The sequence below is a fragment of the Haemaphysalis longicornis genome, unplaced genomic scaffold (genome assembly GCF_048455015.1).
Source record: "Haemaphysalis longicornis isolate Haplotype H1 unplaced genomic scaffold, Haemaphysalis longicornis Haplotype H1 scaffold_5, whole genome shotgun sequence".
Taxonomy (NCBI): domain Eukaryota; kingdom Metazoa; phylum Arthropoda; class Arachnida; order Ixodida; family Ixodidae; genus Haemaphysalis; species Haemaphysalis longicornis.
In genome coordinates this window covers 181240022-181257154 of record NW_027526385.1, presented here as the reverse complement: position 1 = coordinate 181257154, position 17133 = coordinate 181240022, and the positions used below count along the sequence as shown (strand labels likewise).

The following is a 17133-nucleotide window of genomic DNA, read 5'->3' as shown; positions in this document are numbered from 1 at the left end:
ATGTGCAACGTAGCTGCACTGTCCCTTACCCGTTTGAAAAGGTGCACATTGAAGGAACAGCAATGCTTCCACTAGTTGCTCAAACACACCCCTGTCCAACAGCAAATGCAATGCCACCCAAAGCGAATGACATGAGCTGTTGATGACATTCATTTGGTCCGTGCCTGGCTACACAGTGAGAGATTTGTCATTATACAGCGATAGCAGTGACTCACAAAATAGCAAGATAATGAAATGCACCCACAACTTCTGATACCTTCCAATTTATTGTTAGACTAAACAAATCAACTTTTCATTATAACAAAAAGTCCATCATTCCTCTAGGTGACAAGAGTAAACGTCACAAGCCAAAACAAGTAAGGAACGAATTCGAACGTGGGCAGAAGCGAACATAGCAGAGCTTTGCGAAGGTGCTGCTTGCCTTCTTTTCTACATACAACACATGGGGAAAAACCAACTTACTCACACTGTCTAGGTTTATTATCACTAAACTTGCACTTTTAGCAAACAGGCACTGCTGTCGAGGCTACTCATTCAGTTTGGAAACCAACGCGAATGCTTGCCCGGAGCTCATTCAGTCTGATGTGATTTCATACTCATGCAGTTCCAAACACACATTTTAACTACCTAATAAAACGTATTATTAAATATTAAAACTAATTTACACTATTAACATAAAATGTTGTTCAATCTAAATGGCGTTAGATGTGTCAAGCAACAATGTGCAGGGCCTGCGCAATGAACAATCAGTGAAGAGGTTTTTGTGCATTCATGCCCACCAACAAGGCATTTGAAACTGAGGCAGTGCGCAGAATCAGTTCCACAAGCACACAGGACTTACACATCGTCACGGTTGCACTCGAGCAGGTAGATGAGGTGTTCCCGCGTAGTGCACGCCCTGCAGGCCATCAAAAAAACATTGTTTTCCATCATACGAACACTTAAATGGCAAATTCCTCATCTCCTGAACAGACACCCTGTACTGTTTGACATGACTGAACACACTTCCTCGGTAGCCACGTTTAGATCAAAAACAAACATGTATTTTCTACTTCAAGTGTAACATTTTTTTTATGTTTGTGTTGTTTCGTGTATGTTTGCACTATTTTAATTTTTTTACAGAGTGATTTCATGGTAACTTTATTTAATTTTTATTTTATATCATTATTTACTATTTTGTTACGCAAAGAAAATGTATCCATGTTCAGGTATTATTATTTTTATTGTTTTTTTAGGGTAAATTAGTGTACGTACATTCGTATTGATTTGCGTGCGTATTGAGGAATGTACAGTTGCTTCTATTTTTGTTGCTTGGGGTGCCTGGTGCTAGGGGCCTAGTCAGGCGACTATTACAGTGGCTTCTTGCCTCGGAACCATGGCAATTAATGATTGTCACTAAAAGTTCAATAAAATAAATAACAACATCAAATTCAGAAAGTAGAAATGGCTCATCACAATACTGGAAGGCCACAGGAACGGACTACACTAACAACTCTTCTTTCGGAAGTGAGGTTCCAGAATGGCCGCACGCAAATCAAACTGAAAACGATTACAGAAGTAGCTGGAGACGGTCGCACGATGACTCAGTCAAACAAGCCAAAAAACTACCGAACACAAACAACACTTCTCCCCAACTGGCGGCAGACAGGCTTTGGGCTATTGTGAATGGAGGTGATCAAACAATCAAAATTCGCATCAGTCGACCTGTTTGAGTGTACTCCCCCAAGGATCCACTTCTACTGTGCAGACCTCATTCTTTTTCCGTGAAATTCTCTTTGGCCACCCTTGCATCGTGTTTTCGGTGTCTTTATTTTATTTTATTTACCACCCCTTCCATTAAACCCCTTGCTTCCTAACTTAATTCCAACTAGAACGCCTTCCACGCAATTAGGTTGAACACAAATGCCAAACAAGCCAAGATTGTTGAACGAACAACCCTGCTAGTTGGTGTAGGAAAAAGAAGCATCCGAAGTGTTCCTTCTTGCTTCTCTACTCCAGTGAAAACAGAGTATCCTCAAACCGGCTAAGCAATTCACACACAGGCTTTGCTAGTCAACGCTATCAAATTTATCTGGTGTAGAAGAACGTATTGTTGGGCCAGTTGGCACTCATCTGTGGGGCACATTACATCACCAAGGTTGATGATGACTGAAAGAGGACACAAGACAAGCGCTGGCTATTTATTTGACAGGTGTGTCACACAACATTGGTCACACTGTTTCCTCCTGTGCCTGTGCGCAGTTGCAGGATATATGCGTGTGTTTTACCTGTCAAATGAATCACACTTGTCCCCTACTCCCCATCAGTCTTTGTCAACCTTTGCGATGTAATGTGCTCCACAGCTATTAGGTGCCATGCAACAAAACAAAAGCAAGCCCTGTTCAGCAGGAAAACATGCCCCAGCTATAACACTCATAGAGTGATAACACATGTGTGACAGCAGCGTCCGCCTACTCGACACTCACGTCAGATTTCCTCCGAGGTACTCAATGTTCTTGGTGATGGCGAACTTGGAGTGGCTCTTGGTGGCCTGTGGACAACGATAGACAGAAGCGAGACAAAAGCAGATGAAGTCACTCAGTATGCTCAGTGTAGCTGTTTGTAAAATACGTACACTAGATGTCATGGCACATCGTCCACTCGCATGAACACTGAGTCACACTGAATTTCACAGACGAACTAAATTCACAGTTTGGGCATTTTAACCTTTCAATGCCATGCCACAGGCCATCGGACACGGAGTTGCGATGATGTCAAACGTCTCGCGAAAGCTAAAAACGGCGCCTTGCGTACAACTAACGCCATCTGGCGTATTTGCTGACAACTCCTTTTTCCATTCGATTATTGTTTGTTTACATTTCGCATGCGTAGATGGCGTCTCGAGTAAAATTTGAACCCAAGGTAGCGGTGAGTTGGGTGAAAATGGCGTCCTGTTTCACTGTGTGCTTCGCAAAGGCAGAGGCAGCTCTTTCAAGGCCTTTGGCCGCTGCTGCTGCTGCTTTTTTTTTTACCCCGGAAGCAATGATAATACCCCTGTCACACGGACATTTCCAATTCGCATTGAAGCAAAGCGCGACTGACTTTTCGAGTGCACTCGACGCACCACCGCTGCTACATGGCACGTTTAAATCCTGATTGAGAAGTTCCACCGGTTGCACTCATGTACACCAGGTGGCACCAAAAATGCATTTTGTAGCTGGCGCCTGGCAACTTTGCACTCGTCGTACATATACGTAACTATATAAATGCTATTGCCCACTTATTTGAGTCAAGTTATTTGATACAATTTGTGGCCTTAGTTGAAGCTGTCACCTTCCGTGCCATTACTCAGCAAGGAGACGAGAGTATCACCGCTTTCGTCCGATTGCACTTGGGAACCTCAATCATGCTTGGGAAACTGGGATTGAGTTGGAGTGGGATCGGGCTCAATTGCGATTGAAACTGGTCGTGTAGCAGCCAAGTAGCAGGATGGAGCTCGATCCAGATCGACTCAATTGCGATTGAAAGTGCCCGTGTGACAGGGGTATCACTCCCGCAACGATATGGATTTCTCAGATTTTAGTTCTGATGAATACTCTCCCATTCAATGACCTCCAGGTAAGGTTCTTTTTTGACTTCATGCAGTATTTATAAATAAAACGTGCTTCCTATCTGATGACTGCAGCTTTACTTTCATGTGCATGGTCTGGACAATGTGTGGAAGGGATATTTTGCCAAATGCACCGCATCGCGTTATCACCTTCCAGATAGCCTGGTGCTCGTGTCAGATGAGCGTTGCGGAGCGACGCATGCTGCTTTTCAAGAGCACTAAATTTCTTTTTTCTTGGTTTTTATCACTGAAGTAATAAGAATTTTGTGTCAGAACACAAACAGGCATTCTTGGATGCCTATTTTAGAGACCGACTTAGTGTTGAGTGGCACAGCTGTCAGGGCTGCTAAGTTGGTGGGCCTGCAAAAATCCAAAACTTGGTGTACAGCGTTGATGTATATATTGAATCAAAGCTTAGGAAAGTACAAAACACTAGTACATCTTTTAATTCCTAGAATAATTTTTAGGCTCAGTAGAATTGCGTACATACATTGTGTGTATATTATTTGTGCATTTTTTCTGTTTATTTTACAAATAAACTAGAAATAATTGTACCTTTCACAAAACTGCTGCTATGTGTTTGAAAGAGCAATTTATAATTTACAATTTCATGCATAGCAATGCTAAATGTATCGAGTAGCTCAAGAGAAAAAAAATGTTTTGTGGAAGCATTCAAAATCAGCCATTTTTCCGCGGTAACGAAAGAGTAAGAAGGGTACTCGCCGGATCACATTCCTGTGGAATGTACTAATTCATGAACCATGGGATTAAAAACCCTTCTGCACAATTAGGAAACATTTACAGGTCCATGAAAACAATCCTTATGGCCTAGTTTGTTTATTTTAGAGATGTACCACTTCTGTACTAAAATAAAAACAAATAAACAGTGCACTCATCTTAGTTCAGCTAGCTTGCACTAGGTAGTGCTTAGTGGCAATGGCTGTCTGGCAAGCGAGTTTAACCAGGCTATTCAGAACATCTTCAAGAATCTGTAAAGCCTTTCATATCTGAGCATGACGATCTTTGAGCCCATGGGTCACACATTGGTTAGTACTATAGGAATGTGTTCGGGTGTGTACCCCTAACACAGAGATGGCAAAATTACCTCTGTAAAGTAATTAAATTACATTACTCATTACTTTCCTAGAATTTTCTAAAGTGTAATTAAATTACACTAGAAATCACAGGTGACCGAAAGTAATGACATTACATTACTATTACTCTTCAAAAGTAATGACATTACCTTGAAATTAAACAAAAATTCATCACTTATACACAACCAACTCAAATGCGTATACACTGCAATCTCAAAAATATTTGTTTATACACGAACTTATGTACAGTTTATTTAGAGCACTATAAATTGAAATGTTAGATATCTTTCTCAGAAGAAGCCGACATTCAAAGTGGGCATTGGAAATCCGTCCCCGTTTGTACGACAGAGTGTCTTTTGCCTTGCTTGCCGTAGTTGAGGGCTCCGAAGTAATTCGGATCTCCGGAGGGGGATCTCTACCATATGCCGAAATCTCGAACACACGGGCGTTTCGCTTTTTGCCTCCACTGCAAAAACGGCTGCTTTGGCCGAGATCGAAGCCGCGTCCTCGGGCCAAGCAGAACAACGCCTCAGCCCCTGAGACAGTGCGGCGGTTCACAGACAAATCTCCGTGCTAGACACCCAGCCCAGAAGCTGAGCCACCCCGCCCTCCTCTACTCACCAGGCCAGCCGCGTTGCGGAGTGTGTGGGTGATGCCGAGGGTGTGGCCGTCCTCGTACCGTGCACCAGCCTTCACCACTATGGCCAGCCGGGTGATGGGGGAGTAGTTTTCCAGGGTGGTCACTGTCAGCCCGTTGGGAAGGGTGGACGTCTGCGCAACCAAGAAAGGTGCACAAAGTCAATGTCACTGCAGTCTCAGCACAAAGGCAGGCGGGAGACTGGTGTGGCAACCTGAAGGAAAAAATGGTTTGAGAGACAAAAGTAAAGTGCGTGTAAACAATGAAGGAGTCAAGGCCATTTAAAAAATAGCACCAAAGTTGTCACGCCACCCGGTATTAAAAATAACAACATATACACTCATCCATTTACTTGGCATCTTCGTTTTGCTTTTAAGGGTTTTTTATTTATGGATGGAGCTGGGCTGGGGCTGTTGGCGTTAGCGTCACTGAATAAAGGCTTTTAGAGTACCGGCACTCTTTTCTCTCATTGTTATGTGGCGCCGCGATTTTCACTGGTCAGTCGGCACCACGTGATATTTGTTTACACATGGGCGCAGCCATTTTGTTTCTGGGCGCCTCTGTCTCTGCTGTGCGGACGCTAGAGCGGCCAGTCACACTCTGACCGTCACAACCGGCGGCAATTTCGTTGGCAGAGATGGCAACACTGCAAGCCACAAACAAAATGGCCCCTAGACGCTTCCGGGTGCACGAAGTGGCGGCAGTCTTATGCGTAGCTTATTTAGTGACGCTAGCTGGCGTCTCCTGTCTACGTCGTAATCGTCGTCTCATGTAGTCACAGTACTAAAACACTGGGAAGCTCATTTACACCTCGCGCTAGAATGTAACCCGTACTAAAAAAGCACCGCGACCCTCGTTCACGCCTCGCACTAGAGAGCTTCGTGCTTCAAAGACAAGAGACTTTTACAGCAAAGCACCTCTACCCCCAAACGGTTTCATATTCGTGGGCAAAAACACCAATGCCCCAAGAGTACATTTAATTTATACACTGCATGCTTCGCCCCTCCCCAGGTTTCACGTTAGTGGAGATGGCCCGGGATTTTTTTTCTTTCTAGAGAAAAACATTAGGTCCATTAGGTGCTCCTTATTCCCTCCCTAGTGCAACTTGTGTGTGTACCAGCACAGTATGGTTATTCTTCTTCCTAGAGAAAAACATTAGGTCCATTAGGTGCTCCTCATTCCCTCCCTAGTGCAACTTGTGTGTGGTACCAGCACACTATGGTAATTCTATGTATAAATTATTTGCATTGCCCTGCTAATTTGTTAGTCAGCACCTCGTCCTCTGCCTTCTTCAGCTTCATGTTTTGTCAGTTTGGTGCTGTTTCTAGTAAGAAGTCTACCCACAATGCCTAACTCCTGCCCAGTAACTTACCACGAAGGGCGTACCAATCCAACTCACCTCGACATCCTGCTTGGGCAGAGCCTGGAACGCCTGACTCTGTGGCTTGGCAGCAGCCTGTGCCGCAAAGGCACGCGCCTGCACACACAAGATGGACACCAAGCTTTACGTACAGTCCTCCACTTCACCTTCAGTTACAGCGGAGGACACTACATTCTTCTCGCCCGCTACCAACAGGGGACAGCGCGAGGCTCACTGGCTGCTAAGCTCTTAACCCTTTCCCTACCATGTACGCGTTGCAATCATCCACTCAAAACAGATCCTTTGGCTTTTGCTGACAATGTGAAATGTGCGCTGAATCTATGCTGCAGGACCCCTTTAAACTTGTCACTACCATAGCGACTCGAAGCCAAGTGGGCCTGTCCTGGACTTTGCTGAGCAAACCTATGCGTAAGATTGGAAGTACCAGTCCTTTGAGAACCTAGCACCTTTCTAAAAACCAGCTGTTCAGGCTTCTAAGCTATGAATTTGACGTCTTTCACAAAATACCGCAATATCTTCATCGTAACGATGAATTCTTAATAAGCTTACAGGCGTGCACTGGCGTCGGATGTGACGGCTTGCACAGACTCGCATAAATGGAACTACAGCCCAGCCTGCTCCAATACCACCATCATGCCGCGACGTGGCCTGGGGGGAGTTCCAAAAGTTTTTTTTTTTTTACGGCCAACATGTAGCAAGTGTGTTGGAAAAACTTTCCTTTCCCATTCCCCCTCCTCCCCGAAATAAACATCTCGTTACGGCCCTGGTGTCATGTAGGATTTCGGCTGTCATGGTGGCGCCACTGTAGGCAAAGCTTGTGCCTACTCCTGTTTTCACACTCCCTTAAAAAAGCTTCTTGCTGAGGGAATGACTGAAGCTAGAAAACAACAGGCTGAAAGTGTGCGACCACATTCGATATTTTCGAGATGCAACGAGGTCAATCCAACTGAGTGCAACCTTGCGTTGCCCATGAAAACTGGCAATTAGCAAAAATTCGGCGGGGGGCACTTAGAACAGTCTGATTGTCTGAAGTTGATTCTTCCTACCAGCACCTGAAACACGGATTGCTAAATCACACAGGGGACAATGCTCTTCATGGAAAGTGCTCACTTTATCTTTCGCCAATATCTATAATTTATGGTTTTATGCAGCTATCTTGCGGTGAGACTTCGTAGGAAGAGCAGACGACTAATTCACAGCGTTCCATGACAGACTGGTGAACACGGCGAAATGAACACACAGAGTTTTCATAAAATACGATCGACTTAGTAGCACAGGCTCGAAAAACGCGCTCAAGAAACTCGTAAACTATAAAGTACTCCACTGTGGGACTGAAGCTGGTTTTTCGAACGGAAGTGTCTAGCGTTCCGTCCAGATGGAACGCTAAAAACTGCTAAAGTTCCATCCAGACTGAACGCCAAATCAAAACCAGCCGATTAGCCGCTGTTTCTCGTTCGGGGATTTGGTATAGTGGTTCTGCCACTGACTACGGACATTGTAGTCGGTGGCTCAATTCTCGCACCGTGTTTTTTTTTTTTGCGTGCGTGCGTGCGTGCGTGTGCGTGTGTGTGTGCGGCCGCGTGGTTAGCGTTTTGTAACAGCAAAACTTCACGCCCGCTTTACAATTCACACGGTGAGAGCAGTCGGTCTTGGTTTTTACTCAAGCGGCCGAACCACTCCCGCTCACTGGAGCCAAGGCCGATGTAGCCATCGCCAGTTACGCCCGATCTGTAATTATTACCAGTGATTAATAATTAAACAGTGACTCTGGCTAGTCAGTGAGCGGAAGCGGTTTGGCCGGTTAGGTAAAAATCAAGATCGACTGCTCTCACTGAAATATTGTGAAGCGGGCGTCGGGTGGCGGCTTGGAGATCCGTTCGGATAGAGCTAGAGATAGTCCGACCATCTGTAATTATTAATAATGATTGATAATTATCAGTAATTCTAGCTATAGTCAGTGAGCGGTAGCGGTTTGGCCGGTTGGGTAAAAATCAAGAGACTGCTCTCAACGCGAGTTGCGTTTCCTCTGGACGGAACTTTAGTGACAGCTGCCGTTCCGTCTGGACGGAATGCTAGACACAGCCTTTTCGAACACCGCGACCACATCAACACTGCTCCGACAGGACTGCTAGCGCTTCGAAACAGCGGCAAAACACGAGCACATACCCTGGCAAACATTGTGACATACGGTACCGCAAGCCTAGAGCTCTAGAGAAATAGATCTGACCCAAACACCGGTTACCGAAATGGTGCAGATGAAATCAGGCCGGCTGCGTGTCGCTTAAACTGTAACGGAACTGCGGCTAACACGACTACGACTGCTGCGAGCCGATGTATTCTCCATCTTCTAGCGTGGTGTGACCGAAAGAAACGAGATTACGTCCAACCTCTAGGATGAAGCTGTTAACAAGAGCGATTTTAGACGCGGCGAGATTGAATGGGAACTTGCTGAGCATCGCGAGTGCCCCAGCCGGAAGGTGGTGTCGTGCACGCCCTCGCAAAGTACGATCGCGTGAAAATGACTTCTCGAAGCCCCTCATTATCGACAGCACCGCACCGATGTGCGCAGGAGTGGAAATAAGGCAAGCCTGCTGAGTAGACAGCTCCACGAATGTTCACTCAGTAGTGACCCCCGCACTTAACCTTCACAGGCGGCCGCCGGTCACGTTGGGCAGAAAACCACCCGGCGAAGCAGCCCTGGATCGGAACGTGCCCATGGTAGCAGCTTGTGCGTAATGTAGGTAGTAACAAAATGTTTCAAGACGAACGCGCAGTAGTATTCTCACCGCGTGCAGATTTAGGCCAGGGATTCGGGTGATCTTCGCTGCCATGGTTGCACCACAGACGAGACGAAAGGTGAACAAAAATGCAAAAAGAAAACTGTTAACACGAGGCAGTGGAGAAGAGCATAAAGCAATGTGCCTAGAAGCAGTTATGTAGGCAGCGCCACGTCGTGCACAAAAAAATCACAGGCAATACGTTTTGCTTAGTTTTTTTTAATCCACTTTTGCGAAGAAATAACTACTCCTTCTCACAAATAATTTTTGTACATTTACTCTATTATTTGCTGCCAGGGCACAATACCTACTCGCCTACTCTATTTACGTTCTCCTTATTCGCACGCTGAGTTCGAGCAATACTCATTTTTGATTTCGCACGCCGCGTACGAACACAAACATTCGTCAGAAGCACGACCGGTCAGAAGCAACGTTCATAAACGCTTGTGAGAAGGTCATGCATTTAAGATAGCACATTGTTACCATGGGGTTTCATACTATAATACGTCTGCCTACAGCGTGAACTCATTGATTATGAAGTTGAACGCGCCGACGGTGATGGGGTGCGTCGTAGTAGAGAACTCCGGATTAATTTCGACCACCTGGGGACCTTTAACAAGCGCCGAAACCTCGAACACACCAGCGGTTTTGCTTTTCGCCTCCTTCAGAAAAGCGTCCGCCGCGGCCGAATATCGAACCGGCGTCCTTGGGCTCAGCAGCACAACGCGAGCCACTGAGCTTCCATGGCGGTACTGTGCGAACAGGGTCGTGGCGGTTCGCGTGACACTGCGTGGGCGTGTGTGCACGGCTGTGCCTGTGTGTGGCCTAAGTATATGCTTCTGAAGGTAACGATTTCAAGCGCGCAATCCCTGGGTTATGTGCTCAGGACAACGTATACCTACGCTCGGTGACAACTTAAGACCGGCACCGATGATGATGATGATGATGATGATGCCTATTGGTTTCCCCTTTGTATCGGGGTGATGACATGTCATCTTACCAAAAAGGACTAATATAACCATGTTTTACACTCTTGGTTTAATACTAGCGCTGCTTAGGGCAGGCACTAAAGCTTATTAGGCCCTAAATACTTTCTTTTCCCTGTTACAGGTGGTAACTGTCCTAGGCAATATTCCCCTCTCTGCTTTTCGTCCACCAGCATTCTAATCTTCTTTTCGTTCCCTCGACAGCCTTGAAGTTAACTTCCTCTCTGATACCCTTAAATCCTAGGGCTTCTGAAAGCCCAATATTCCCTTCATGTAGATTTGGATGGATACCCTCACATTCTAACACTATGTGCCGCATAGTTTCTGTTTCTTTTCCGCAGACCACACATACCCCATCATTTTGTGAATACTTCCTCACAAAACTCTTAGTTCGCAGGCAACCTGCTCTAGCCTCAAAAAGCAAAGCACTGCCCTGGGAATTATCGTAGAAATTTTCCTTTCTGATGTTCATCTTCTCAGCCCTGTACATCTCTAACGACGTTTTAGCTTCCATTTTTTCCCTCCATTTATTCGTTTCAATCTCCCTTGCCTCTTTTTTGGTTACCTTGGCTGTTTTGGATTCCCCACTGTTCTTTCCGTATTTCATCGTTAGCCTTCTAGTATTTCTTAACCACTGCGTGTCCACGCTTTTCAAGTATAGGTACCTAAAAACCTTAGCTGCCCACCTTCGTTGATCCATTGCCCTCAACCTCATCTCAAAGCATATTTTACTCTGAGCTGCTCTAACTTCAAACGACGCCCAGCCCATATCTCCCTGAACTGCTTCGTTAGCTGTTTATCCATGCGCGCCTAAGGCCAAACGTCCTACCGTTCTCTGGTTTACTTCAAGGCCTGATAGAACGTCTGATTTTAAGCAGAGTACAGCATTCGCAAACGTGAGACCCGGAACCATTACTCCTTTCCACATTCCTCTTACTACTTCATATTTGTGATACCCCCACATAGCTCTATGCTTCATTATAGCTGCGTTTCGCTTTCCCTTAACCTTAAGTTGCTCCTCGTGAGTACTTAAGTAGTTATCCCATTCGCTTATCCACACTCCCAAATATTTATATTCCTTCACTCTAGGTAATTCGCCTTGCTGGATAGACACTACGTCGGTGGTAGCGTCATTGAAGACCATTATTCCTGATTTTTCTGCACTGAAATTTAACCCGAGGTCAGTGGCTTCCTGGCCGCAAATATTTATTAGCCGCTGCATATCGGTTTGGTTATCAGCTAAAAGAACGATGTCGTCTGCGTATAACATTCCCGGAATATGCTGTTGTACCACTTCGCCTTGCAGCATATGGGTTAGGCTAAACCCTACTTGACTTTCTTCCAGTTTCTTTTCTAACCCTGCCATGTAAAGCATGAACAGTATTGGGCTCAAAGGGCATCCCAGTTTCAGTCCCCGATGGATGTTGACCTGCTGGGCGCATTTCTGTCCTTCCCAAGTAAGGTGCACTCTATTGTCTTTATAGATTGCTATAAGGAACTGTACTAACTCGTCATCTAATCCCTGGAGTTTCAGCATACTCCACAGCCGTTCTCTGTTTACGTTGTCATATGCCCCTTTAATGTCCAAGAACGTAATCCATAGTGGTCTATTCTGTGCTTTAGCAATTTTAATGCATTGCGTTATCACGAACAGATTGTCATCCAGTCACCTGTCTTGTCTAAATCCATTCTGCAGTTCCCCAAGTATTTCATTTTCTTCCATCCATGCTTGAATTTCTGATTTTATCGCCTGCATTACGAATCTATACACCACTGACGTTACTGTGAGTGGTCTGTATGCCGCTGTGCCTTATCACCGTAGCCGGATGTTTCTCCGCGCGGCGCAAGTAGGTCGTTACTGGGAATATTTTGAACATGGTGTGAGCCGTTCCCGTGATTTTTTGGACTTATATGCTTATAAACGACTCCAGTGACGACAAACAAACTGTGTGAGACAAGGCAGACGATATCACGCATTCATAGCAAACCCCTTTCAAAACGCGCGCGCACTGACGTCACGGGTACGGCGCTTTGGCGGAGTGATACACTACATGAGGTGGTGCCGTTCTTGAGTTGTAACCGAGTATACCAAATATTACACCTCCCCGTAAGGCAGGTGCGGCACGTACGAACATGGGAAAAAATCTTTCTTTCTTTCCTTGTTTACCTGTTATTCCCGTCGCCATTTTGACCCACTCTAACGTAACGTTGCGACTCTGACGCAGCCTCTATGACGCAGCTCGCGCTGAAGACTACGCCCGCTACGCCCGCTACGCCCGGTTCAGTCAGCGTTCCCTGTTCTGGGGAGAGAGAGAGAGAGAAATAAACTTTATTGCGATACGTAGTTAGGAGGGGGCGGTAGGTGCAGTTTGCCGGTGACTAAGGCAGCCCGTTCCGTCAGACTTGTTTGCATCTGCGGGTCGGAGCTACCCAGCGCCGCCCCCCCTTGCTCGGTGGTACGGATTAATGGGAAGGGGTCGTTGCTGCATGCCCACGTGGTATGAATGATGGTGTCTTTCAAGCTACATGCGGGGCAGTTGGGGGACTGAGTCTGATACAGTGTGGGATGAATTAGATGCAGTTTGGCGCGACAGGGCAAACTGTTTGTTTGAATGAGGTGCCATAAGCGTTCTTCAGAGTGAGAGAGGGTAGGATGAGCCGGCGGGAATATGCGGCGGGCGAGGCGGTAATGCTCAGTTATTTCCCGATAGCTAAGCAAGCTGTCTCGGGCTGATCGGGCTCCGTGTAAGGGTACGAGGCTTGGGGCTGCTCGGACAGTGAGTTCTCGAGCTGCTTTGTTGGCTGCCTCGTTGCCCCCCAGCCCTGTATGGGCAGGAGTCCAGATCAGCTCCACGGGGTCGGTATAGGGATTTTGAGCAAGAATTTGGAGCGCCTGAGGAGAGATGGTACCTCTGGGAAAGTTTTGAATGGCCGTTTCCGAATCAGAGATGATAATTGGGGGGGTTGGCCGTTGCGTTAGTGCTAGGGCGATTGCCGCTTCCTCCGCCGTTGACGGATGACGGGTGCGTAGTGAGGGAGGTGAGGGGTGGGGAGTTAGGGCTGAATATTGCTATGACAGCGTACGCGTCGTGATGTCTATAGTCTGCTGCGTCTACGTAGAGAGAGAGAGAGAGAGAAAATGACCTTTATTAATAAATCCTGCGAGGGGGGCGGGATTCACCACGCAGGGCTTCACCGCCCCCGCCTACCCTGGGCCTCAAGGGGTACCCAGGCCTTGGCTTCAGCTACTAGGGAGCGCTCCCCCAGCAGGAGGGTCTCCCGTTCGCTTCTGCCGGCCCAGGGCTTCCTCGAGCCGCTGGATCGCGTATAGTTGGTCGCCCTCATCCGTCGAGCGGATGCACTTCTCGATGTCCGATGGTAGCGGGCCGGGGCCCCGCACACCCCGCACAGGTTCGTCACAGTTCCAAAGTATGTGGGCCAGGGTGGCCAGTTCCACCCCGCACACACAGCACACACCGTCGCCGGGAATGTCCGAGCACATGTGCCGGGCCAGTGCCGGCGTCAACACTGTCCCGACTTGTAGCTGTCTGAAGAGCACGCCCTCGTGCCTCCCCAGCCCCCGATGAGGGCCGGGAAGCTCGCGGCGTCCCTCCTTGTACCACGCCAGTATCTCACTGTAGCCGGCTAGGCGCCCAACCGCAACGAGGGCGCGGACGCTGTCGCGCGAGAAATCGTGCACCGCGCGACGCCCCCCCGTGCCCAAGCCCTGCGGACGGAAGACAACATGGAGCCCCTAGCCGGCTACAGTGAGATACTGGCGTGGTCTACGTAGAGGGTGCTCGGCTTAATGGGACATTTCTCAGTCAAGGCCCGTGCTGGGGGAAGCCGGTGTTGCCAACTGTAGGGTTTCCGCCAAACATGCAGCGCGTTTCAGCAATTTTTCTCTCGTTGTAGGGCTGTAGGGCCGTTAAGCCATTTTCCTGCCAGGTGTAGGGCGATTTTGAGTTTTCTTGCTGGGCTTTCAATTCTAAGCCAAATGAACACGCTAAAATATGACATTGTTCCTTCATCTAACGGTCCGCAATGCCAACTTTGGCTGCAGTATTGGGTTTCTGCAGCTCGATCCGTACACAGAGAGCACGGTGTAAATATATTCTGACACCGTGACATAGAGGGACAGAAAAGCAGACCCACTAGAAAACGATATAGTGCGAGCGGCAGGATGCGCTCAGGGATCCGCAACAAACCCGCCGCGGTGGCTCAGTGTCTAAGGCGTTGTGCTGCTCAGCAGTGAGGGCGCGGGCTCGATTCCCGACCGCGGCGGCCGCTTTTCTGATGGAGGCAAAAAGCAAAAACGACCGTGTGTTTGAGATTTCGGCGTACGTTAATGGTCCCCAGGTGGCTAAAATTGAGCCCTCCACTACGGCGGGCCTTATCGCCTGCGTTGCGTCGGAGCGTTAAAACCCACAATCAATCAATCGGATCCGCAACAAAGCTGCCCTCCATGATCAGCATGAAGGACTATCGGCGGCACTAACCTCTGCAACTGTCACTTGCATAGCGGTTCTGATGACTTCACGATATTAGTATCTGACCAATAGTTAACGTGGGCGAGAATTATTCCGTGATTCGGAAGCCGACGATTAATGAATAAAAAATATAGTGTCCTTCTACTCTGTGCAGAAAGACGACCAACGACGCTGGGAACAGTCCAAGGAGTGGACCGAACAAGCCACGCTTATTTGTAATTTTGGATTGAGCATACTTTCAAGTAAATCAGCAGAATGAAACTTGTAAAGGCTCTAATTTCGTTGTAGCGGAAAAACACGGGGATGTCGATTTTTCCCTCTTAGGAGCACATACAGCAGTCGGCAATTTCCCAATATTTCCTAACTGCGCCGTTCCCAACTGTGAACTACATGATAATGAAAATTAAATCAAACTCGGGGTACGGTTACAGTCAACTCAGCAGCTAATTGACATGTGCAGTCGAACCTCCTTATATCGAAGTATTATCGGGAAGTAAATTGATTTTTATATCCGATATTCGTTGATATAGTACCGGTTGGCTCCAACAAATCAGGTATATATGGTTCGCGCAAAAACTCTAGATACAAAACAGCATATTATTCTATGCTTCAAACCCACTATAGACGCGGTAATTCTTACCTGTCTCCTTCGGGCTTTTCAAATTAAATGAACTGAACATGTCAACGTGAAATTACAACCGAACAAAGCTGGCTTGACAAAACAGGCCTGCATTCGTTTTTATTTGAAGTATGGGATCTTCATCTGGTGGCTTTGCATAGTTCTAGCAGCACGAAGGTTTCGCAGTGTTCACGCGTGAGGGCCTTTTCTTCTGCAGTTTTGGACGTAGGGAGTTTTTCCGAGTAGCTTCTGAGCCTCCGCGAACCAAATGTTTCTTCGTTACGACCAAAATCGCACTTTTATTGCGGTTTCGGTTTCGTTTTTAAAAGAATAAGCGTGACTGAAATGAAGCGGGACCAACCAAAGTTTGTATTGAGTTCGTTATAGCCGCTAATTTCCTAAATCAGCTTTCGTTATAACGAGGTTCAACTATAACGAGATATTGTGTTTCATGATTGTCTCGATTTGAACAAGAGTTACAGCTGTCTTCTAGTTATTCCTAGATCACAATGGTTCTGAAACAGTGCGAGCATGAAGTCTGGCTGCGTGTGTGCAGCCTCCCCCCCCTATCCCCCCCTCTTCCCGTTCCTCGTGCATGCATGAATGGGCGACCGCGCGGTGATGTGCACGTGCATGGTGGTAAAAACCCCAGAGAGAGAGAAAAGACTTTATTGAACGAAACCGGCGTGCAGGGTTACACCGGCCACGCAGGGCTCGGTTTCACCCCTGTCGTAGACTTAGGTAAGAGTCCTAATGTCTTGGACGTAGACCTCGGAGACTTGGGCCCGGCTTAGCTCCGGCTACTTGGGTTCCTCCTTCCTTCCCACCGTCCCTGGCATCGCTGCCGGGAGGGGTAGGCGGATTGGAGATCCCCTTTCGCCTTTGCTTCGCCAGGGCGTCTTCGAGCCGCTGGATCGCCCGTCGCTGTTCTTGGAGTTCCGTGGAACACACGCACACGCGCACTTCCGGAGGGTATGTGTCCGTCGGGCACAGCACATTGTCCCCCCCCATCGCGCACAGCACTGTTGCATCCCCACATAGCGAACCGTCGTTTGGGAAGCCCTTCAAGGAGGACACGTCTGTTGGGCAAAAACACAGGCGACACTTAACTCCAGGAACCCTTCAAGAAGGCAACACAAAAGCCTAGCTCTCTAAACGAAAAATTGCCGTTCTACGCCGATTTGTCCACGCACGCTTTATTGTAAAACCGAAACATACATAGCTTCGCTGTAAAAGCGCTAAACCAAACAAATAAAAATTACGCGTATATTGGCATATGGATCGCCAAATAGGTAGTCATTTTTTTAGCGTAGGTCGGGACGTAGGGCCAATAACAATAGGTTGCGGGGCGATGTAGGGCTTCTTCAGGCGTGGTGTTGGGCGCTGCGGTCGCAATTCGTTGGCGACACTACGGGGGACGCAAAACCACTTGCGATGCCGCAGGCTGGTGCCGGCTTTGCGCGCTTACTTACTTGGACCACTTGCCACAAAATCCCTCTCTGTCCCCTCCACATTTCGACCTTGTTTTGTCCACGCTGTTCGCACTCCTCACCGGTACGC

The 17133-nt window shown here is 47.5% G+C and overlaps 1 protein-coding gene across 1 annotated transcript in view; it reads right to left on the bottom strand.

Annotated features, from left to right (window-relative positions):
• LOC144138853 (cytochrome b-c1 complex subunit 2, mitochondrial-like) overlaps positions 1-9624 on the bottom strand; it is a 34364-nt gene extending 24740 nt beyond the window's left edge. Inside the window, exons 1-5 of the mRNA XM_077671347.1 lie at positions 9488-9624; positions 6720-6797; positions 5305-5454; positions 2466-2530; positions 842-898 (exon numbers count right to left, since the gene is read on the bottom strand). Of these exons, the coding sequence (XP_077527473.1) occupies positions 842-898; positions 2466-2530; positions 5305-5454; positions 6720-6797; positions 9488-9532 (395 nt within the window). The 5' untranslated portion in view covers positions 9533-9624. The remainder of the gene's footprint in view (positions 1-841; positions 899-2465; positions 2531-5304; positions 5455-6719; positions 6798-9487) is intronic.
• Positions 9625-17133: the final 7509 nt, after the last annotated feature.